Source organism: Vanacampus margaritifer, chromosome 20, assembly GCF_051991255.1.
Source record: "Vanacampus margaritifer isolate UIUO_Vmar chromosome 20, RoL_Vmar_1.0, whole genome shotgun sequence".
NCBI classification, from domain to species: domain Eukaryota; kingdom Metazoa; phylum Chordata; class Actinopteri; order Syngnathiformes; family Syngnathidae; genus Vanacampus; species Vanacampus margaritifer.
Window position 1 is genome coordinate 3,895,740 of NC_135451.1, and position 23,022 is coordinate 3,918,761.

Below are 23,022 nucleotides of genomic sequence, written 5' to 3' on the forward strand. Positions count from 1 at the left end.
ACGAAAAAAAATTCAAAAATATATAAGTTACTTTCATATACTGATAAAATGTCTTTACCCATCTCGAAATGGGAGACAGTCTATAGCACCGTAATCTGACTTTTGGATTCAAGTTTGTGAAAACGCATTTAAAATGACAAAACACACAAATTTACAACTTATCCAATACAAAATTATTCACAGAACATACATTACTCAATATATGATGAAGAAAATGGGACTCTCAGACTCCGACATTTGTCTCCAATGTTTACAAAACACTACAGATACTTATGTTCATGCTTTATGGTTATGTACTCCGGTTATGTATTTCTGGACTAAAGTCTTAGAAAAACTTTCCGCTATTTTGGACTGTAGGATACCTTTATCTCCAAACTTGTGTTTGCTAGGTGACCTAACAACAACTGACTTACCACATAAACAATTTCAATCTACACTTGTAGCCCTTACTTATCGCAAAAAAAACAATTCTTGTTAACTGGAAAATTAAACAAACTCTGAATATCGACCAATGGTCTAACCTCCTCATAAATCACATTTTAATGGAAAAAATATCTGCCTCAAATAAAAAACAAATATCAAAATTTATAGAAACATGGTCTACGTATATAGAATTTTTTAACCTAATTCTGGTTACTTAATTCACCACATCGTGATAACTTACATTGATGTTTCTGCATTTGGCAATTTATTATTATATTATATTATTAGTATGGGATTTTTTTTTAATAGGTTACACACACGCTCGCACGCACGCACACACACACACACATACACATACTCACCCACATACAAAAAAATATATATATATAAAAATTTTAATAAAAAATAAAAAAGGAGAGCAATGATGACATGTCAAATCGAATGAACAATACTGAGCTCTCCATAAAAAAATTAAATAAAATAATAAAAATAAAAAGAACGGGCTCGAGAAGGTGGATTTTCTTTTGTTGAAGCAATTCAGCTTTTAATTTGACCTTTGGGCTATTGTCCTGTTTGATTACCCATCTTCTGTTAAGAGTCAATTAGAATACACAGTCTCAAGTTCTTCAACAAAATATCATGATAAATTTGGTAATTCATTATTTCGTCAATGACAGCAATGCAACCAAGCCCTGAGGCAGTAGAACAACCAAAAATCAAGATGTCCCCTTCACCATACTTCCATGAAGTCATCTTTACATATGCTTTCCAGATTGCTAGGGAGAGTAGCAACATTGCTGAACTTTCTTTATTAATAGGCAAATTGTCTTATGGACTATGAAAAGCACAGCAATTTTGTAGATACCTAGGTATAACTCTTTCATGAAAGGCATGGACTACTTTGGGCAGTGCTTCTTAAAACTGAAAACTCCAAACTGGTGTGTGTTTTCCACAGGGAAAGGCAGATGTAACAACACTTCCATTCGTGCCACATGCTGCGTTGAACTCGAGGCTGGTTGACTCCTGACTCCTAATTAGCTCTTTGAGAAGTCATTAGCATAGGAATTAACATAATTTTCCCACCATGCAATGTCAATGTTTCTTTTACACGGTTTGTCCAATAAAAACATTAAAACATTGTTTGAGTGGTTTCAGAAGACTGTTTGTATGTTGTTGAGTTAGATGAAGATCAGGTCACATTTTATGACCAATTTATGCATAAAAATGGACTTCCTTACTTAAGCTCAAACACCACGACGCAACTCCTAGAAAGCAGAACAGGATGGATGGATGAATAAAATTGGTTGTTGGTATGGCTAAATAAAAACAACAACTTTCCCCCTCCATCCGTTTTCCAATTTAATGTTGCAATTTGAAAGGCAGATCAGCTCAGCTCCAAGTCCCCAGGACAAGCTGAAAAAGCAGCATGATATTGCCAAAATAACATTCTACATTGAGTGTGTGTGTGAGTTACAAGGTTATGTGCTGTTGTTTTATTAGTGGTCAGTGTACAGCAGAGAGCTGCTCAACCAAGACAGACATAGCCAAGCGTGGGCAAAGTCATGTTTTATTTAGCCCTTTACATGCAGATCCTTCTGGCTATATCATGATGAGTGACATGGTCTCTTCAGTGTTATATAATTATGCATAGGTGAGACCTATACATCTTGGAGAAGAGCATTAGTATGTCAGACATTTCAAGATGGATTATTTTCTGATATTAGCATTCATGCCACAGTGACATTCAGAAAATTCTGCCACTGTCAGCCACATACACACAACAGTATGTGAGAGCAAGTTGCCATCTTATTGATTCTATTCATTATGAAATTGAGAGCATATACTTAAACAGTGGCAGCATAGAAAACAATTACAAATACAACAAACATCTTGTAGTGCTAGTACTTATCACCACTTATTTATAAAGAAATGCCATGAGGCATAGACGTTTGAATTCCCCATCCATTGTAATGGCTGGGCTACCAGAGTCAAACGGAGCAACTACAGAAGATAGTTCCTGTAACATCCTCGGTTTAATTTCTGCCTCGTTTGCCGGAAAGCTGTGTCACTAAATGCAATGCGCATCAGTATAGAACTTAACAAAATAAAAGCATACAATGTTGTGGAAAGGAGTCACTAAAACACCATTTTTATAATAATATATTATGTTTGTGGTAACTGGGGACTAGTAATTTTCAATGAACACATTGGTAAGGAGTCATTGAGTTGCTTCATGTTCTACTTAACTTAGCACTTAGATTTGAAAAACAAAAACGTCCAACATGGAACACTATTGCCACCTAGTGGCAGAAAAATTACCTCAACAAAGATCTATTTAAGTCGTAAATAGTTTATTTGTTTCTTTGCATATCTAGAATAGCTCTGGTGTACAAAAAAACTATTTATTAGTGTAGGGGCACCTTTTTTTTTTACACCCTCCCTTCTCACTCTGCCCACCACCAGCCTTTATTTGTGTAAACTAGCCTTGCAGGCCACGTGGAAAGTCATTGTCAAAATACCGTATATGTCACGGGACGCTGAAAAATGGATGGAGAGCTGCAAGTGGCCCCTGGGCCGTAGTTTGGACAACACTGCTATAGTGTTTATACAAGTATATCTCTATGGAAAAAGCAAGACCACCTAGAGGCACAGCAGCAAGGCACTTTCTTGGCTCCCTCATGCACTTTCAGTCCATTTTTTTGCTGTTTGGGGTCACCAAACTTTTTCAAACTGAGAGCTACTTCTTCAGTACTGAATATGAAGACTGTTTGATAGACACTACTGAGTAACACATTTGCTCAAATTATTTGGCAGTAAATCACCCATTAGCAGACATGCACTACAATGCTGACCTTTGACCTCTACTACTTACCAAGTTTACACCAATGCAAGTGTAAATTACTGTAAAAAGAATAGCAACAAAAACTGTTTTGATGCAGCTTACTGGTAAGTGGAGCTATTTATTCATTAATTTATATTTTTAGCATAGTTTAAATACAAAGAGAGAGAGAGAGAAATTATACAAGCCGGTCATATCATATTGATTCTACAGTATGTGATGGATTTTACTTTGTCAAGGATGTAAACAGGTAAATTATGTGCCAATTTTGAAAAAGACAGTTAAAAGTGAGTTTATAAGGTCAACGTGGGAAAGAGGGAGACTTAGAGAAGACAAGGAATGGAGAAGCCATTAAGCATAGTACAAGGGGGCATGAGAGAGATTATATCACATGATAAAATAAGTGTGAGTTTGTCTGTGATGTATTCCACCCCTGTCAAAAATCCTATATCTTATCCAATTACATAGCTATTATGCTCCAGTTGACAGATAAACCCTGACAGATAAACTGGACCAGTATCTGTGGAATGTCAACACCTCAAAAACCCATTGCTGCAAAACCAATCCCCTGAGATGATAAAACACTATCAAGAGGGGCTGGGGGGAGGGTGAAAAATTTACGTGGGGTGAGCAGAGTGACAGTGAAGGGTAAACAATGGTGACGATGAAGTTAGCGGAGTGGACAGCGGTTGAGGCATCTGTGACGCTTTGAGAAAGATTGTAGGTAGGAGTGTTGGAGTGAATGACAAGATGGTGCATGGATGAGGGGAAGGAGGAGGTTGAAGACATGGAAGAGTAAGAGAGATGAATGAGGTAAGCCCGAAAAGGGAGGGATGAGAGCAGATTTCATGGCTGTGGTATAGCAGGGAGGTGAGAGATTCAATGGGATGGAAGAGGATAAGAAAGGGGAGTGTTGTTATGGTAAAGTGATGGATGAGGGCAAAAGTGAAGAGAGGTAGAAAGGCAAAAATAAAAGAATGAGAAACCTGGGAGAACGAGAGGCAAAATGAGCCCATTCAAAAGTGATGAGAGAGGTTACATCAAGTAGAACACAGTTGCTTTAAATCACATGAAACACAAAGCAAAAATTGGAAATTCGAGCTAAAAGTCAGGACAGAAGAAAAGAGAGGAAAGTCATAAACCATGATTGCTAACTATTTAATAAGTGGTGATGATACATGGAAGACCACTGCAAGAGTAAAATGTATTTTCATTCAAAGTTGAGCCTCACCTTATTGGAAACTTTTTGGCACATTCTTTAAGTCCATTAATAAAGTCACATGACAAGAGTGTAATGGGATATTCCGTTGCCCTTTTGTTTGGAAAATGAATGTTCTATCACCTCATACCTGCTTCTTCTGGAAAGATTGTGTTATAATGATTTAGTCAAGCTTAATTGAGTAGTTGGTGCAGTGCAAGCAGAGACTTTGATACAAAGCGAGAATACTTCATATTTACGGACATGAATGTATGCAATCTTTATCCTAAGGCTGTGTACAAAAACGTTATCTTAAAAAAATACACAGCAATGTAAATTTGCATGTACATTTGTATTGTATTTAATTTAACCCAATATTGTTTTCTATAGATGTACTTACTGATGTTCTATCTCAATATGATCATGGGACTTTTGCACATTATTGTAGTTTAGCGTTAATCGGGCGGCTGATTTTAATCAGCCAATGTTAACGCTTTTAAAATTGGCAAAAATTGTCCGCTTTTTTTCTGTGTGCCAATTTTCTTTTAGCGCATTAAGATACTGTGATATAACACAAAGATAATGGACCCCCCCCCCACCAAAAAAAAAAAAAAAACAATAAATACAAAAAAATCCGCAGATTCTTTCAGATTTTTCAGTCTGTTGTAAAGTTAAATAAAAACTGTCATAAAGTATTGTAAAACAGTCTAACATTCTCCCTGGCATACGTATCTCTTAATTGTTAGAGGCTTTGGAGATAAAGTCAGAGAGGTCAGACTGGTTTGGACATGTCCAAAGGAGAGATAGTGAGTATATTAGCAGAAGGATGCTGAGTTTCCAAATGCCAGGCAGGAGGTCTGGAGGAAGACCAAAAAGGAGGTTTATGGATGTAGTTAAAGGGGACGTGAATGTAGTTGGTGTGAGAGCAGAGGATGCAGAGGACAGGGTTAGATGGAGGCAACTGATTTGCTGTGGCGACCCCTGAAGGGAAAAGCTGAAAAGGTAAAGGTAAGGTAAATTCCACTGATTGTCAAAAAGAAAAGAAGAAGATCAGAACCTAAAAACAATCCGTATCTATCAGGCCAAATATGCAAATCCCTGCTTTATACATCCCCTCAAGTACAAACAATGTACAACACAGATGTGAATGTCAAGGACCAGATCTGGCCTACCTCATCATTTTATGCGGCCCACAAAAGCAAATCTTGTGCATCATCTGATTCTTGTTCAAATCTGTACCAACATTCCAATTTGTCATATGTAATAATAATTTTGATTAAAATAATATATTAAACTATTATCCTAAACTTCTAATTACAAAACTACAAATCCATCAATTTGTTAAGTATATGTAATTCTATGAGGCGCCGATTTAACATTTATATGCGTCACATTCTTAACAGTCCTCTAAGGGAAACTTTAACTAATGTGGCCTGTGACAAAATGAGTTTGACACTCCAAAATTACATAATTTCTACATCGGCACCAACCCTACTTTTAGTAAGCAGTTGTCACATCATATTTATTACGGAAGATGGAATGTGAAATATGTCAGAGTTTATCTTAAAGTTGTTGAAATGCACAATAAAATTGGTTCATTCTGTGAAGCAGCCACTGCAATACGGTGATACATTTCCTGTCATTTTCCTCAATGGCGATCTTTTCCATCTGTTATGTACATATTGTGACACATCGTAGAGCGATTGTCGTGTAAAACATGGATAACCGCGGAGTTGTCATACTGTTATAATGTCCTTTCACGCAGTCAGTATTGTCTCTCCGGATACTCTGTCATTTTCACCTCTAGAGAATGTTATCTTTCACTCTGTGTTGTCAACACGTGGTCTTACTATAAAAACAGCCACGTTGTGAGCTCAAACTTGACTGCAGTACAAATCTGTTTTGTTTTATCTTAATACAAATAAAATAGAGGTCAGCATTCCAGTGTAATTAGAGGGTCCAGACCCGGGTTTATGCGGTCATCAAATGTTGACTGAGGGAACATTGAAAATTAAATATATTTTGTTATAACAAATGATTTAGTACTTACAAAATCTACATTCTGTTGCAAAATGGCAGGTGAATACAAAATATCTTGCACATGGATTGAAAAGAGTGACCAAAAGATGAAAAAAGTAGGAGGAATATGTACTGTAAGTTGACAAATGAATGGGAATGCAAGTATAATAACTCAAGAAGAGCTTACTATTGACCATTAGGTGTCAGCGGGAGAAAAATTGAAGAATGTGAGAGACAGAAAAGGTACAAAAGATGAAGCACTGCAGGAATGAGATGGGCAAATGCTGTCATATGTAGGAGAAAGAGAGGTCTGGATAAAGGAGAGCCAAGAGGTGCAGTCAAAGGTGAGTGCCATGGGGAGGGTAAAGGGAAGTGACAAGAGGTTGACAGACTAAAGGGGAGATGGAGGAGGTGGCAAAAGGGTGTGTGTTGGGGGGTGACGGAGTTAGCTGGAGTGTTAGTGCAAGAAGAAAGAGCACAGGATAGAAGGGAGTGGAAGGAGCGACAGGGGACCGCTGTCACCATCCTCTCGCCTGTCACATGCACAGATGTTCAGGGCCGAAAGGAGGATGAGGAGGACGGGATATGAGAATGATGGGAGCGGAGAAGGTCAAAGAAACGAGTTCAGCTGGGGAGGATGAAGGAGAGGAAAGTAAGTAAACTATCCGACCATAGATCCATTCTCTGAAGTGGTAGCCAGCCACAAACACAACTAATGTTTGTCAACTAAAGCAAAACTAAACTAAACATAAACACATGCGCACAGTTAGCAAACTAAAAGGTATGTTATACAATAATAAAGTAAATTAAAAAAAAAAAATACAGAAAACTAAATCCAAACTGTTCACTTTTTTTTTCTGTAGAACTCAACTAGTAATAACTATTCAATGAAAAACTCACCTGTTCACCTATATGTGTATTTTTGTGCTCCTCTGATGTTAGCCAATCAATCGTTAGCTTTGGCCACAAGCTAATAGCCTGCTTGAAAGCAAACAGTAACACGATGGAAGATTCCAAAAGAGGTCCAACAAGTCTTGGGGAAGATGCCAGAGAAAGAAAGGAGGTAAAGTTCTCGAGATGATACAGCAATTGAACTAAAGCATGAGCAAATGGTAATGTGATTCCTATGCAAGCCACGAAACTAGCATAACAACGGGTTGACGACATGATGGTGCTAAAAGGTTGTTTTCTACATGCTCGGTGTCTTCGGACTAAAGTTCATGTATGTCACTTATTTTTTGTGCCCTTCTGATTTTAGCGAACCAGATGCTAGCATTGGCAGCCAGCTAATAACGCGCTTGACAACAAACAGCACAATGATGGCAGGTCCAACAGGTTATGGGGTTGACAGTAGGCCTAGTGGGATTTCCATCCACCCATTTTTATTCAAATTTTGAAGAAATGCAAAAATAAAACGGAATGAAAATGTTAGAAATTTGAAAAAGCAGCTGATAATGTTTGCTGTAAGGTCGAGGAAGTGACAAACCAAAAAGTCATTTAAAAAACAAAAACAAGCAAAGCTTATCAATGAGAACAATATCACTGAGTTTTTAAATTTGGAAGTAGTTTTTAGAGAATGTACGGCTTTAAATTTTAATACAGGATATTACTGTATATACATTTTCAGGGGGGACGTAAATTTTCACTATTCATAAGTTTTGGGGCCGTGAATAGCAATGTTTCACTGTGGCTCAGTTATTTATCATTATTGAGCCACTTAAATATTATTGATTATTCAATTCATATTTTTAAATGGATTTTTTTTGTCTTGGTTGGTTCTAAATTGCGAGAAAATTACGGTAACATGCCATTTAAAAAAAACTACAGTAACCTGTGTTTGTCCTCTTTACAATATGTGTAACCTAAAAGTTATCTCTTATGACATTGAGGCCTTTCGATAGAGACTGCATGATCTCCCCACGCCTGTGTAGGTTTTCTCTGAGTGCTGTGGTTATCTAAAATTATAATGTAAATGTAAAATTCATTGACTGCACAATTTAGATTGGGTTGCTGCTTGCTGCTTATATTGCTCCTCTGGGATGGCTTAAATGCAGGGAACAAATTCGGCTCATTATTGGGGAATACTATAAAGCACATGTACCTTTATCTTAAACAGTTTGATCCAGTATAAGAGCTCTACCAAATGTTTGCCTTTGCATGCTCAGTTTTGATTGACAGTTTTTATTGTCAACAAATCTACATCACTGCAAATTACAAAATAATTAACTTAAAATTCTGAGAATTTGTGGCCTGGAGACTTTGGAAACACAGGGGGATATTTTGGAGAACTTAAGTGGAATTCTATGGGATCATTCCTAAAATTGATCGCCTTTTCCAAACTTAAAGCCAATAGAGCGAGGGTATATCACCCGTCATTACGCCTCATTCACAGCATTCAAGAAACCCTCGACTGTGTCATTAGAGCCGACCTCAAGGAAAGCTATGAAAGCTCTCTTTGCTTCCTTACAACTGGAAATCAAACAGTGTTGCAATGCCTCAGCGTGTTTCACCACCGGCTTTTCTTGCCTTTGTTCATCTCTTGTTAGACTGTCAAGCTGACTCCCTTTTCTGTTGTTTCTTGTGAGAGAGAAATGACCTGCGCTAACCTAGGACAACAAATCACAGACTAGAAAATGCTTCCGGCTGAGAAGAATGGGTGAAAAGGGCATTGAGTGTGAATCAAATAGGGTAAGTTTAAGTGTGAAAACAGTTTGGGTTCCTGCATGTTGCGGGTTCAGTATAATTATCGCACTGTACTGTCTCCAAAAGAGAGGAAAGAAACACATTTAAACTATTCACAGAGCATTAAACTACGAAGACATCAGTCTGAAAAATTGTCTTGGACAGCTGGTGGCCAGCTCAAATCCTACAGAAGTCTGTCAGAGCAAGAAATAAAATAACATGATTATTATTATGCTTGGAGACAAGTTAAATGTGTTGCAATCCCGCCGGCTGTCATGAAGGAATTGATGCAGCTCTGCTTTATTGTTTTTTGTTTTTTAATATGATAAAATATTCCTTCGTTCTTGTCCAGTGTCACCCAAATGCATGCCTTGGGTCCCTTGTTTTTACAAAATGTTTTTTTTGCAAACACAATGATGGTGAATTGGGTTTAAATACGTGCCAAAGTGCAGTTAGTTAGTGTAATTAATGCTAAGCTAAGTACAGTATTTAAAGTATTTCTGAAACTGTTGATAGTACAACGAATTTGTGTTGCATACAAATGTACACAATGCAATTAGTAGAAGGTATAGCGGGAGATTTTTTAAAACCATTTAATTGTCCTATAGCACTATTTTCTCTGCTTTTAGTTTTCTGAGCTACTTCATTGACTGTATGCTAAGTTATGTATCATTGACTATGTTTATATTCAGTCAATAACCTTTTCAAAACCAAAATATTGGCAATACTCAGCTTTTGAAAGCCCAAGTAAACATGCACAAAACTCGGAATATGCTCTTATTCGAGTTTTAACAAAATACAATGCCCCTTTTCTAACCCTAAACTTGGCCATACAGTATAAACGAGGTTGCTTTGCGCTGATATCTCACGCGGACGTATGCTACCCATAGGAAAATACAAGCAGAGATAAACAAAAATTGCGAGGAGGAAACTGGCTTCTTTATTAGTGTGGTGAGTGATCTGAAAATAATGTATTTCATTCACAGAAAATAAGAAGTGGAAATGGAATCTATTTTTGTCACTACGCTGTTCGTGTTTCATGGTTTAGACGAAGGTTGATCGCGTTTCTATGTAACGAGTTACACTGTCGTCTCTCAAGTATTTAAATGGGTTATTTCACCCGAATATTCATGTCATGTGTTGTAGTCATGTGTTGTAAACAAGTCAGTTATAACTGTGAGCTTTTAAGACTATTTTAATCAATTATATGTTTTGGTATCCATCCAGTTTCTACACCGCTTGTCCTCATTACGGCCTCAGGCAAGATGGAGCTTGTCCCAGCTGAATTTGGGCGAGACACCACTTTTTCAATTTCAGCGTAGTAAAAAAACAACAACAACAACATTTGCACTAACACGTATTGACACTTTTAAGTCTTCAGTTAACCTAATAAGCCCCTCTATCCGCCTCTTCAACTCTTTCATCATCCCAGTCTTACTCTACGACAGCAAAACATGGACGCTCTCAGCAGTTATGCAACGCCGTTTGGACGCATTCCGCAGGCGCTGCTTGAGGAGCATTCTTTGTGTCCGCTGGTACGACTTCGTCTGCAACGAGGATAACTACGCCAGGGCAGGAAATATCCATCACCGGTCTCCACCCTCATTAAGAGGCGGTGACTTCATCTGCTCGGTCAAGTGGCTCGTCTGGACAACTCAGTACCGGCAAAACAACTCCTCCTCCTCCTCCTCGTGGCTGGCGCCGCCCCGATGACTGCCCAAGACTCATCTGGGTAGCACAGGTGGCTGCCACCAGCCCGTGTTGCGACCTTCTACTTCAAGCCCAGGACCGAGATGACTTCAGACGACTGGTCGCAACGGCCACCCGGTTGGCCATGCGACCACTACTACTACTTCTATTTCAATATGCATAGAAATGGTAAACTTCACATTCACTGTTGTAGAAAATATATTTTACCAAATGTGCTATAATGGGGTCAAAAGGTTTTCTGAAAAGTTTGAGTATTTGCACAGTCTGTACCAAATGCTGATGCTGTTGGACAAAAAAAAGAAAGAAAAAAAAAACATAATATAACATAAAAAAAACAAATAACATAGTGCTAATGATTTCCGACCATGTTTAAAACAGTTTGGGATTTTTCATTATAGTTAGTTTCTATTTCATTTTGACTTTTATCTTCTTCTTTTTTTAAATTCAATTATTATAAATAGATTTTTGTTTTGTCTAAAATGCTTTGTTGTTTTAGTTTTTATTCATTTTAGAATACATTTTAGTTTATTTTTATTTTTTTTAATACATGGAGTATTTATTAAGTGCAAGTAAAACAAAAGGAAAAAAAAGAAAAAGGCCAATATGTGTTTTGTAATAAAGTAAAGTTAACTACAACTTTAATTACTGTTTGACCTTCCTTCTGTGCGGATGCACAGCAATACCAAAATACTGTAAATACTTTTCAAATGAAACCTAAAACTTCATGTATTATAATTGTCAAAGATGAAATCAGAGGGCATTTTGTCTGTAACAATTGTTAGTTTTATAAATGTAAGACCTAGTTCCAGTTAGTTTTTTTTTTAAGTATTTTTTTTAATTGAAAATGTTTTTTTCAATTTAATTTTTTTGTCAGTATAATATAACCCTTGTTCCAACTAATTTCATAGCACCTTGCACTATATTGAGTGTAGGTTGTAGCTTGCAGTCACAAACATGGCACAATTGATTGTCTGCATATCTGACTTTGTCTTTAAAAAAAATGACAAAAGGAGCACTATACAGGGAGAATAAGTCAATTACTGTGCACCACGTGCAGTCCTGGGTACAACAACATAAGGCATGGATTAATGAGCTTCTCCAAATTTATTATTGAACGAGTCTTTTATGTTCATCGTTGTTGGAGAGATGAGTTTTGATGTAAAATATTTGCATGCGAGGAATTTCAAATTCTGTCATGTCACCAGGGAAGAGACCTTCACTGTCAGTGCAAAAAAGTGAGTGGGTGAGCATGTAAAATTTGTGTTTTTGTGCAGGAAGGTTTCCTCTATTTTGTTTCTGTGGTAAAAAAAAATAAAAAATGTGTGTGTTTCCCAAAGTTCTTCGCATAGCAACATTAACACAAAGTCATCATGGAAATGAATTGTGATGCGAGGGTTCTCAGAAATGCAGCAGAGAGTTAACAGCTGGTTTGCCCTCTGCCAGTGCTTCATCTTTCTGTCATGGAGCACATGGAGACGTGGTAATTTAATTATGAGCGGCCTGCCATTATCGACGGATGAGCGCAATGGCTCAGGACATCAAACAACTTTACAAGATGACATGGAAGACAAAAAAAAAGGCTTCACAGAAGACGGATGGGGATAATTGTCAAGAAGTGACAGCACAGTTGGACTGCAGTGATGTCACTCATTTCAATAAATGAAACTTTTTGGGGGATAGGGTTAAAGAAAAAAGTATATTTTGACTTGCCCAGGGAAAACAGTGAGTAGGATTGAGAATGCAACTTTAGTAAATGAGAAGTGGGTGGAGGGAAATGATGTGGAGAAGAGGAAAGAGAAGGATGTGATAGAAAGAGTCGAAGAAAGAGACAGTAAAATGAGTTAAGAAAAAAGAGAGGAAACAACAATGTCATGCTTAGCTTCTTTGTTCAATACAAAAACTATGGGAATACACTTGCATTAATTCATAACGTTACTTTAATTGTCATAATCATCTACTTACATTTCCACAACAACCTAGCTATCAATCTTGTCGTATTTTAGTCATTGGCCCAAGGAAAGGGCCTGTCCCACCCATCCCTTCTCATTTCATTTTCTCTGCGTTCTCGCTCCAATTTTCCACACCCTCTCATTCCCTCACCTCTCATTTACTCCCCTCCTTAACCTCCCTCTTCTATTTTAACCTGTATCCACAAGGCATCTGTCTTCGATTGGCAGCACACTTGTGGAGAGAGGTGCAGATCATGTGACTCTCAATGTGAAGCTCATCAATCTGTTTCTAAAAACGTTTATGGAGAGTCGAACATAAATTAGGATTAAGTTGCAAATGTGCCATTATGGAAAGTAAGTCCGTTCAGAATAGTTCTTGGGTTGTTTACGGTTGTCCTTTTTCTGACAACCAGAGTGCAGTCAGTTTAAAAGTGGGTAGTCAGTGTTGATTTCATCCAACAGCCTCTGGGAGACTTGCAATATGTAGATGCTTCCACACTGTTTCATTCCATTGCAAGAGGCCATGTGTATTGGTTGAATTCCATTTCATTTATACAAATCAATAACCTATTCCTGTTGATGTTTCCACTTTTATACATAAGCAACCTAAAACGATAGTCTTTTCTCACACTCACTGTCACATCCTCCCACCTACACTGAGGTTTGTGACTGGAGGATAAACACGGATACACACGTCCACTTGTAACACGTAAACATATGGCAAGACTTAATGGCTGCCTGACTTCTCAAGCCCAGCCTAATAAGACCAGCGTGTCCCATTGATTTTGTGACTCCCTTGGCAGTAGCTGCTTGCAAGGACCCCCTACTTCTCACAGTATGTTTGCAAAAGTATGTTTGTAATCTTTGACATATTTTTGGGGTGAATTTTCTTATTCTAAACGCTTTGCTAGACCTACTTAGGATTGACTTAGAGTAAAAGTGCAAGGCTAAAGATATTAGAAATTTGTAGAAAAGAATTACATGGAACAAAACTGTGAAAAATATGGTCATATAAAAGACAGGATCACAATTGATTCAATTTTTAAACTCCAGATTACAGATTTGTGGCTCTCGAGTATTTTCTTATGTGAATCCACTGCTTCAGTTAACTTCTTTACCACCTCTTTCAAGCATTTTTATTAAATATTCAAGGGGAAGCAATCCTTCAAATCAGACTTTAATTTATTCTATTTTCATCTGGTCAATGACCTGGCATAAATCTGATCATGGGCCGGCTTGACTAGTTTCGGTATTACTATTTGCAGAGACCCATACAGTTTGATACAGAGAGAAAGCTTTTGCACCGTTGTGGGTGTGAACACAGCCGACTTGATTTGCAGCCAATTCAAGTGACTACTTTCATTCCCTTAAAAATCAACCTTTGACATGCAGGAGCAGAAACTCGTTTGCTTATTTAATGTTTACAGCATTTTAGAGATTCTGTTCGCACTGTTATAATATTTGTGAATAAAATACAATGACATCTATACACATATAGAGTTCAGAATCTGTCTGCCACTCTGCCTGCATCTTGATCAAATTAACCAAAATCATGTCACACCACCATAATTTTAGAATGTCATTCTATTTACTGCAGTTATTTCTCCAGAGTCAAATACTGTGACATCTTCCAAACAAGTCATGTGTAAATTAGGGACTCCAAATTTTTGACACTGTAAACCTATAGGCAAATTTGTTGTACTCTAGCTTACATGCCCTCTCTATTTAAGAAGGCATTCCAAGATTTCTAATACATTTCAGCCTCTTGTCCTAACTGACACACACTGAATTAAAATGCAGTACATCAAATTTTGCAATTTCAAATCAGTGTTTGTCTTCTTCGTGCTAAATACAGAAAGAGTACAACAAGTCCTGCACAGTGACTGTTGTACTTTTTCTTAGGAGGGAGATGACCATGAAATATTTACATGGACTGAGCTTGAGGGTGTGCCACGCTTTAGTCAATGTATTAAATACAGCATTTCAATTTATTTTTTGTGCAACCGCACCCATGTGACTAGACATACTGTACATACTTGCACAGGCTCCATAAAAACTTCAACCCCTGAGGAGAAGAACAGAAACCCCAAATGCACTTCTTGTTAACCAAAGTGCTCATTGAATGGTTCATTTCATTTTCATTTAAATGCCAAATGTGATGAAAAAAATATTGATTAAATCATTATGGGGCATTTTCTGGTCTTTTCTTCTCTCTCTCTCTGTACTACAAGTTTCAGTGAATGTGTGTGTGTCAGCCTTACCTCCTCGCCTGTTGAGCTTGGCATATCCAGGTGCATATCCATTTGAGAAGACAGATGAGCTGGAGAAGGCTGTGTGCGGCAAAGGGGAGGCCAGAGCCTCATCACATTTTGCTGTGAAGAGAGAAATGATATGATGACCAAGGAATGCAGCAATGGTACTGTAGGTAGAGTTCCAAATGATTAATAATATACAGTAGATAGTACAGTACGTAATTTATTTATCTAATTTGTTTTAGGCTCCAAACCTTATAGCTAACCCAATGTTGACACATATAACATACAATACATATATTTTGTGACATTTTTAAGTAGTAAAATAGTAAAGCTCCATTACATTTTATACAGAATTAGTATGAATTCTTATGAGGACAGACTGCATATTAAAAGTCAAGAGTCTACTGTGTTTTAACATTTCTTTAATAACATTCTTATTTTACAAAGCCTCCAAAATTCAGTCAAGTATCTGTCCCAGTGTGCACTATGTCTGGTAAACAAGCTTTCAAGAAGTAAGTATGATAATGTAGATGCAAATTGCTTTTTAAAAGCAGTTACAAAATTATCCAAAGTACTTTGTCTTTTATGACTATTGAAGTGCATAATTCAGCATGTTAATCTGTTGGGGGGGGGGGGGGACAACCTGTCTATTCAAATGCTTGCAAAGCTTTCTGATTAGCTGATCATTAGATTCAGCTGTGCTGCAGGGGGCTCTCAAGGACCGAACTTGAGCACCCCTGAATTACGCCTTCACGCTTCATTGGAGTTTGCGCTTCAGTGCTGCTGTTTTTTTACCCTCATAGTAAGAAGGGAGGAGTCTATTTTAGGGAAGTCCTTTACTGTTCATAAGTACGGTAGTAAAACAGTTAACCACTGTGACCCACCGTGACCCACCGCATATATAGAAAAACAAAGATGTGCTGTATTTGAAATTAACCAATAGAGATTTTCTGAAAAATTAAGTGTAATTGGTTCATTTTTGCGGCACCCGTGACAATCTCTCAAAGATCAGTAGTGTGCCATGGCAGCCTCGTTGAGAGTGACTCGTCTCAAGGAATGAATTGTGGACCAATTGATCTGGAATGGCAATAAGTCAGGGGAAAAATGGCAAAGTTCAAAAAAAGATTCTGTATTGCTCTTAAGTGTGAGCAAAAACAAGTCACCGTGAAAGGAAGCCGTAGCGTGTGTGTTTTCTTCCTCAACAAGGACAGTAAGAATCTTATCACTATGATATAAACACACATAAAGCAACAAACACACTCATTTCTTCCAGTACATTAGGTTTCATGCCGAGAGAAATGTGGTCTGTCAGGCCAAGTAGATGCAGTCCATAGCTCTCTGTCATGGCCCATCGTATTGTGTGCACCAGTGTATGAGAGTCAGATTTAGAGTGGAGACTATTGTTTGCATCGTGTGCATGTTTGTGTCTGTTACAGTGTGTAGAGAGTTTGGCCAGTTGGCTGGTTAGACATATTATGCAGTGTCACAAGTGCACTCACAGAATAAAAAATAAATAAAGAGCACTAAGGCGCAATAATTTGAGTGTGTTTCTGCATGGGAAATAGTCTGCAGTGTTCTTCTGCAGTGTTCTACTTGTAGAGCAAGTAAAGTGTGAATTTTCTCTGCTTGTTACGGCATGGTAACACTCAAACACACACACAAAGTAATGAAGTCTCAGGCACAGTCAAGTATAGTTTGGGGTTGTAGCAAATTTTATTAAAATAATTTTTGCACTACTTTGGACTTTGTTTAAGGATTTAAGATTTAATCAGCTAAAAAAAATAACATTTTGGCCCACTCAGACCAGGGAACTCGAGTCCTGTAATATTTATAATTTTAAGCCATTGGAAACCTGCTGCAGCACGGTGGCTGACTGGTTAGCACGTCCGCCTCCGAGTGCAGAGGACGTGAGATTGAGTCCGGGCTTCGGCCTTCCTGGGTGGAGTTTGCATGTTCTCCCCGTGCTTGCGTGGGTTTTCACCGGGTACTCCGATTTCCTCCCACATTCCAAAAACATGCATGACAGGTTAATTGAACACTCCAAATTGTCCCTAGGTGTGAATGTGAGTGTGGTTGTTCGTCTCTGTGTGCCCTGCGATTGGCTGGCAACCAGTTCAGGGTGTACCCCGCCTACTGCCCGAAGCCAGCTGGGATAGGCTCCAGCACCCCCGCGACCCTTGTGAGGAAAAGCGGCCAAGAAAATGGATGGATGGATGGGATGGATGGAAACCTGCTTTGCATAACCCCCTACCCACTTTTGGGGACGTTGCGAAAACCAAGACAAGGGCAACATTCTCTCTGACCGTCCACATCCTGGTCACCACCTCTTCCAGTTCCTTCCCTCAGGTTGGCGCTATTGAATTATTTAAAAAAAAATTTAAAAAATTCTGTTGGGTCATTCTGATTAGATTAGGTATATGATGCACGGTAGGTAATCTGTACCTCTTGAACACATTAATGTTGATGATGATGATGACGACGATGCTTGGTATCACATCAAGCATCTGGAGTGCATGCGAATTGATGGTAATACAAAAAAATATATTTAATTTACCCTCTCTCATGGTTCCAAAGAAACAAAAACAGAAAAGATACAATCTTCTGCAAACACAATGCTTTTGCTCCTAGGGACCAATCTTAAGGATTCTCAATGTTCAATACTACACATAAAGAGACACAGTATAGCTCTATAAAATGAGACTGCAGCCAAGATAATGAATGACATGGGAGATAGAGTTAATGGAGAAAATTGTATTTTAAATGGATAAAAGGACTGTGTGGAAAAATATTAGTGACAAAATTGCCTATGAAAGCAGTATCCTATACTGTACTCTAACCCTCTAACCCTAACCCTAACCCTTAACCCTAACCCTAAGATTGGCATTTAAACTTCTTTAGTCAGTAAACTACTTGAGACTGAATCAAGAGCACATGGTTGAAGACATGATCAGAGGTGGGCATTCCGTCAGTACTGACGGACGCCGTTTTGCTGATGAATGATGAGAATTAAGAACCTTTAAAAAAAAAAAGGATGCACCAAGCACTGATTTAAGTGTGTTTTTGTCCGTCAGTGTAATCGTTTCTAACCTGGACAAGTATTGATGGAACTCTCAGACGGATAGGCGCCCGTTATGTTGCCAAATGACGGACTGACAAAAAGTCCTTCTGTACTAACGGATGCCCATCTCTGTCTGTCGGTCCTAAAATAGCGGTGACAAAGCATGGGTAAAATCAATTGACGGACTGACGATTACAGTTTGGCTCGGTTTGAAAAACGACGGGCCAACGAAGACTGAAGGATTCCCAGGGCGCTGACGAATGACGGACCAGCAACATTTTGTAAAACGCGTTCCATAAGACAGGATGAACCAATCAGTTGCACACAATTGAATTGGATCTAAATGATCAATTGATTCATCTAATATTATGCCAATTGCTAATTCAATATTCATTACAGTTTGTGCTCTCAATGTAAATTCATATCAGTTAAATTGGGAAGAAGAGCACACACATTTAGCACCAATAATACTAGTGTCTAAATGGTTCTGATCCATTCATGAATGCAGACAACTTGGTTCAAAGTGTCAAAGAAAGTGTCTCCCTCACATTTACCAATATCTGAGACAGGCAAGGAGAATGAAGGCAGATGCTGAGAGCAAATGAAAATGGCTGTTGACCAAAGTCTTCATTTTGACACTTTGAGTCAGGTAAATAACTAAGATGTGGGAAAGTAGAAAACAGGAAACGTGTCAAGGTGACTGCCAACATTTGGGAGCGGAGCCACATTAGGATTGGCTACTTTTCAAATGACTTTACGTTTATGGAACATCGCTGGTGCTCAAGGGGGTTGGCTACAATGAAAATGTAACAAGGGGACAACCTAAAATCAGTTTGGCACATCAACCAAATGGAAGCCACTCAACAAAATGTTGGCTTGTTGATTCTGCTAATGTAGCTGCCACATTGACCTCTCTTTTACATCTAAGTGTTTAACATCTCAGCTGCATGGTTCACAACTTTTATGCATAAATGCATAAACTAATGCATAATTCACAAATGACACACTGAGAACGTGTTAAACAAGCTTGCATGAATAATAGGGTCAGAACATTCATTGTTCTTTTCCAGACCACCGACAATATTGCAATCTTTATTTAATGACAGAAGAACTTCACATACAACGCTTCTACTGTGTTGTCAAATCTGCTCACTTGACAGGACAGACTGCAGAAGTTTGAGGACCTGGGGGCTTTTTGTGGACTCTGGTCATGAACACAGTGGAAGTTGTCAAAACCACCAGCAGCTGCACGGAGGTACAGACTAACTCTCTCAAAGTGTGGGTGTCTTGCTCCATCTGCGTTTTCTGCTCTCTGGCGGAGCTGGAAAAAGCCTGTTTTCCTTTTATTTATTTATTTATTTATTATACATTGACTGTCTGGAGCAGATGCAGAGGTCTCTTACAAAATTGTATTTTGTTTCGCCCTGATGCCCTCCCCGCCAATGACCTACTTTTCTGTTTTATCCATGAACAAGTCCATCTCCGTTATTATATTCTGATCTCCAACAGAGGTTCGGTACTGTGTGACATGATAGGAATTTACAGGCACGGGGCTGACAATATTTACAGGTAAAACCAATTTGGGTGATGAGCATAGCTGCATAAGTTAGCAGGACGTACAATAGAATGCACAGTTTTCAAAAACACGAACTAAACAACACACTGTGAAAGTTGAGAGACAAACAGTGCACATTACCTTACATTACAGATTCCAGAATCACAGCTTTTTCTCCAATTTAATGAAATCTGTGAAATTAGGCTTGGGAGCCCGTCAAAAATAATAAACTCAACCATAATGAATCCTTCGTCAGGTCCACTGCAGTTGGACTTTGCATACTGCTCGCTCATATCATGACAACACACTGCACAGCCTGCAGTGGGAAATATGGGGACAGATTTTGTTTGTTTGTTTGATTTTTTGGACTGATTGTTCCAGTCGATAGCAATCGGTAGCTTTTGACCATGGTAGTAAAATAAATGAGACCATGGCTAAACACTTAAGAGTCCAAGGCTAACAGGGTAAGCTAACATTTACTCTTGCTCTTCACCGATACAACCAACTCCACCTATAAACACTGTAAAAAGCAAATGAGCTCCTCTAGCACTTTGCGATATTTTTCAGTATTTTGTTTTTTATTCCGTGTCATCTGGCAACATTTTGACCAGGTGCAATGAAAATGACAGACTGGAAATGAAATAAAAAGCCAACTAAAATTTTTATTTTGCATTTCTATAGCAGAATTTTTTTTAAACAATAATGACCTTTTCCAAATACATATTTTCTCCGCCACCTGCTGTCCTTCAAAACAGAATAAATATATTCTTCTTTTGATGCTTTTCCACGACATTATCGTCTCGGCGCAGCGATTTGCCTTGATTAGGGGTGGTCAGTTTTCAACTTAAGAATAGTTCCTGGGGCAACCTGCTAAAATGGAACTTTGAACAGCATTCAAATAAACAGACAGTCAATATCTGCCATATTTACTTTAAAATGGTAACTAGATTGATGAGAAAAAAATACTCTTCCAAAAGTCTGAGAGCCATTGCAGCAAAATTGAGATTGCGTGTATCCATTGCACAGCAAATAATAAAAATAGTACCTGGTTGTACATGGTTTACCCATTTGCGAGTCATGTAGGTACTGTACAAGAAATCGGGAATTCTAATTACTATTATACTATCCACTATTTTGGCCACAGCCTGGACGGAGTCCACTGGTATGATGTCTGCTGATTGCTATGACATGTAGTCAGCTTCTGACAAGTGCTACAGTTCATAATTCTGACAAATGGCACCACCAAATAGACACTGTCTAAATCAAGGTGTTGTTGTGTCAAATACCTCTGCTTAATACACAATCAAAAGGCCAGTTGGATCTGTCAAATGAAAGCATATTTGATTCCACGATGAATTTCCAAAGCTTTTTGAACTTATTTTTCCCCCTAGTCAAGAAGTGGGCAAAGGGACACTTGCTAATTAGCAATCAGCCACATGCGTATGCTGATCTGTACACCTGGAGCTGAACGGCAGCAACTCCCAGGTGGCTTTCAAAGAGAGGATTGGACAGGCCAACACACAGAATTAACAGATGTTTCATCACATCCAAAGAGCTCTTCTAATTGCCATTACAGATGGTTGTGACTATCACACACCTTATAGTACTTTCAATATAATGTCCCATCACATCAAAATGGATTTGCTGGAAATTAAGTTTTAGTGTTGGTCAGTGGAGGATAGCAAAGGTTTAGAAGATTATACAACAGCTGAATTATTTTGGGTGTTTGGGATATAGCCTACTGTACATTTGTAAAGATAAAACCTATCAGTGTCCATTGAAATGAAATTCCTATACACGAAGTACCCAAAAACTACAGAGGCGTGAAATTGCGGAGTAAACATTTTTGATTGTCGAATATGCTTGAGCGTATCTGCGAGTACGCTCAAATACGATGATTTATGATTTATTATTATGTCTGCAGTGCATAGCGTCGTCATTTTCCCCATAATGTCACGGGGTAGGCCTATTAGCATTTAGCCTACAAGTACAATTGTATGTACTCACGAGTAATGTTCGAACGTATTTGTGAGTAATTATTTAAATATGTTCAAATGCCAGTCAAAATTTTTTACTCCACGTTGGCAGTTCCACTTTCCTTAAAAAAAAAACAAATAGAGCAGGCATCAACAGGCGGGGTAAATTGAGTCAGAGATTCAGAGGGAAAGATTATGAGACGTCCGTCCATCCATCCATCATATAAACACTTTAACAACTAAAAGCTCACTACGGTATTTTGTTTTCTTGTGTGGTAAATGCAGCCTCTTGTTCCTTTGTATAAACCCGTAAGCACTTTTATGGTCCATTGTTTCCATAGCTGTGTTTCCTGCATCTGGCTCAGTACATCCAAATAATGTATCAGGTATATAACCTTGTTTTGGTGTCACAATTATTGTATCTCAGACACTTTAGTTTCACTAGTTTGTCCATATGCTACATTTTCTTTACAGCCTGTATCTGGATTGAAGCTTTGCAAAGCCCAACATACCACTGGCAATATAGAACAAGAGGATTTTAGTTACATCAGAAAATCTTAATTTGCGAAGATCATAATTATCAGTTTTGACCAAGATTAGCAAATAAGTATTAATTTAACAATACATGTATTTTGGTTGAAGCTGCAGTTTGACTCTTTTCTTGTATTTTTGTCCTCATTGTACAGATGTTCATAATGTTAAGGCCTGCAAGTGGATGTGCCTCTCGTTGTGTATTGCACACCTTGTATTATGGTAGTTTCAGCACAGTTACATTATGAATCTTGGCCCGCATGGATCCATCAGCAGGGGTGGAAGGCACAGCCTATCCAATTTCAAATCATGCAGTACCTCCAGTGGTGGCTAAAATGACAATTTATCTCAATGATAAGGTGCCAAAACTTTTCTTTTCTAAATTTGAAATGAGTTTTGTGAAAATGCAATATTGAAGCCGCTGGGAAAATGCATTTGAGCTACATACCAGAAAAGGTTTTCATCTATGGACTTTATTTTTATTTTTTTTCAAATAGGTTGGATGTAAAAATGAGTTGTTTTTCAAACTGGCTCTGAGACAAAGATAAGTTGCACCCACTAACTCTCTGCGTCTGTTTTTAGATGTATGGTGTACAAGTGGAATCCGTCTCCACATGTCTAAGGGTGAGGTAGGGTGGTATTATATTACCTATCTATTCATCTCTCTCGTACATTTTTAACACCTCTCCATATGTCACCTCTTATGATCTCTTTTTTCATGTCTTTGAAGACGTTACTCATTTACTCACGAGCCTTTCTTTTCTCTTAAAGTGTAACCTTCACCATCTTTTCAAGTGGATAGCAGGTTGAAGCCAACACTGTACTCA

At 38.2% G+C, this 23,022-nt stretch overlaps 1 protein-coding gene across 2 annotated transcripts in view; it reads right to left on the minus strand.

Annotated features, from left to right (window-relative positions):
* Positions 1 to 23,022, minus strand: part of cntnap2a (contactin associated protein 2a) — a 340,351-nt gene that overhangs the window by 204,049 nt on the left and 113,280 nt on the right. For both annotated transcript variants that reach the window (XM_077553952.1, XM_077553951.1), the window contains exon 2: positions 15,082 to 15,192. In XM_077553952.1, the coding sequence (XP_077410078.1) occupies positions 15,082 to 15,192 (111 nt within the window). The remainder of the gene's footprint in view (positions 1 to 15,081; positions 15,193 to 23,022) is intronic.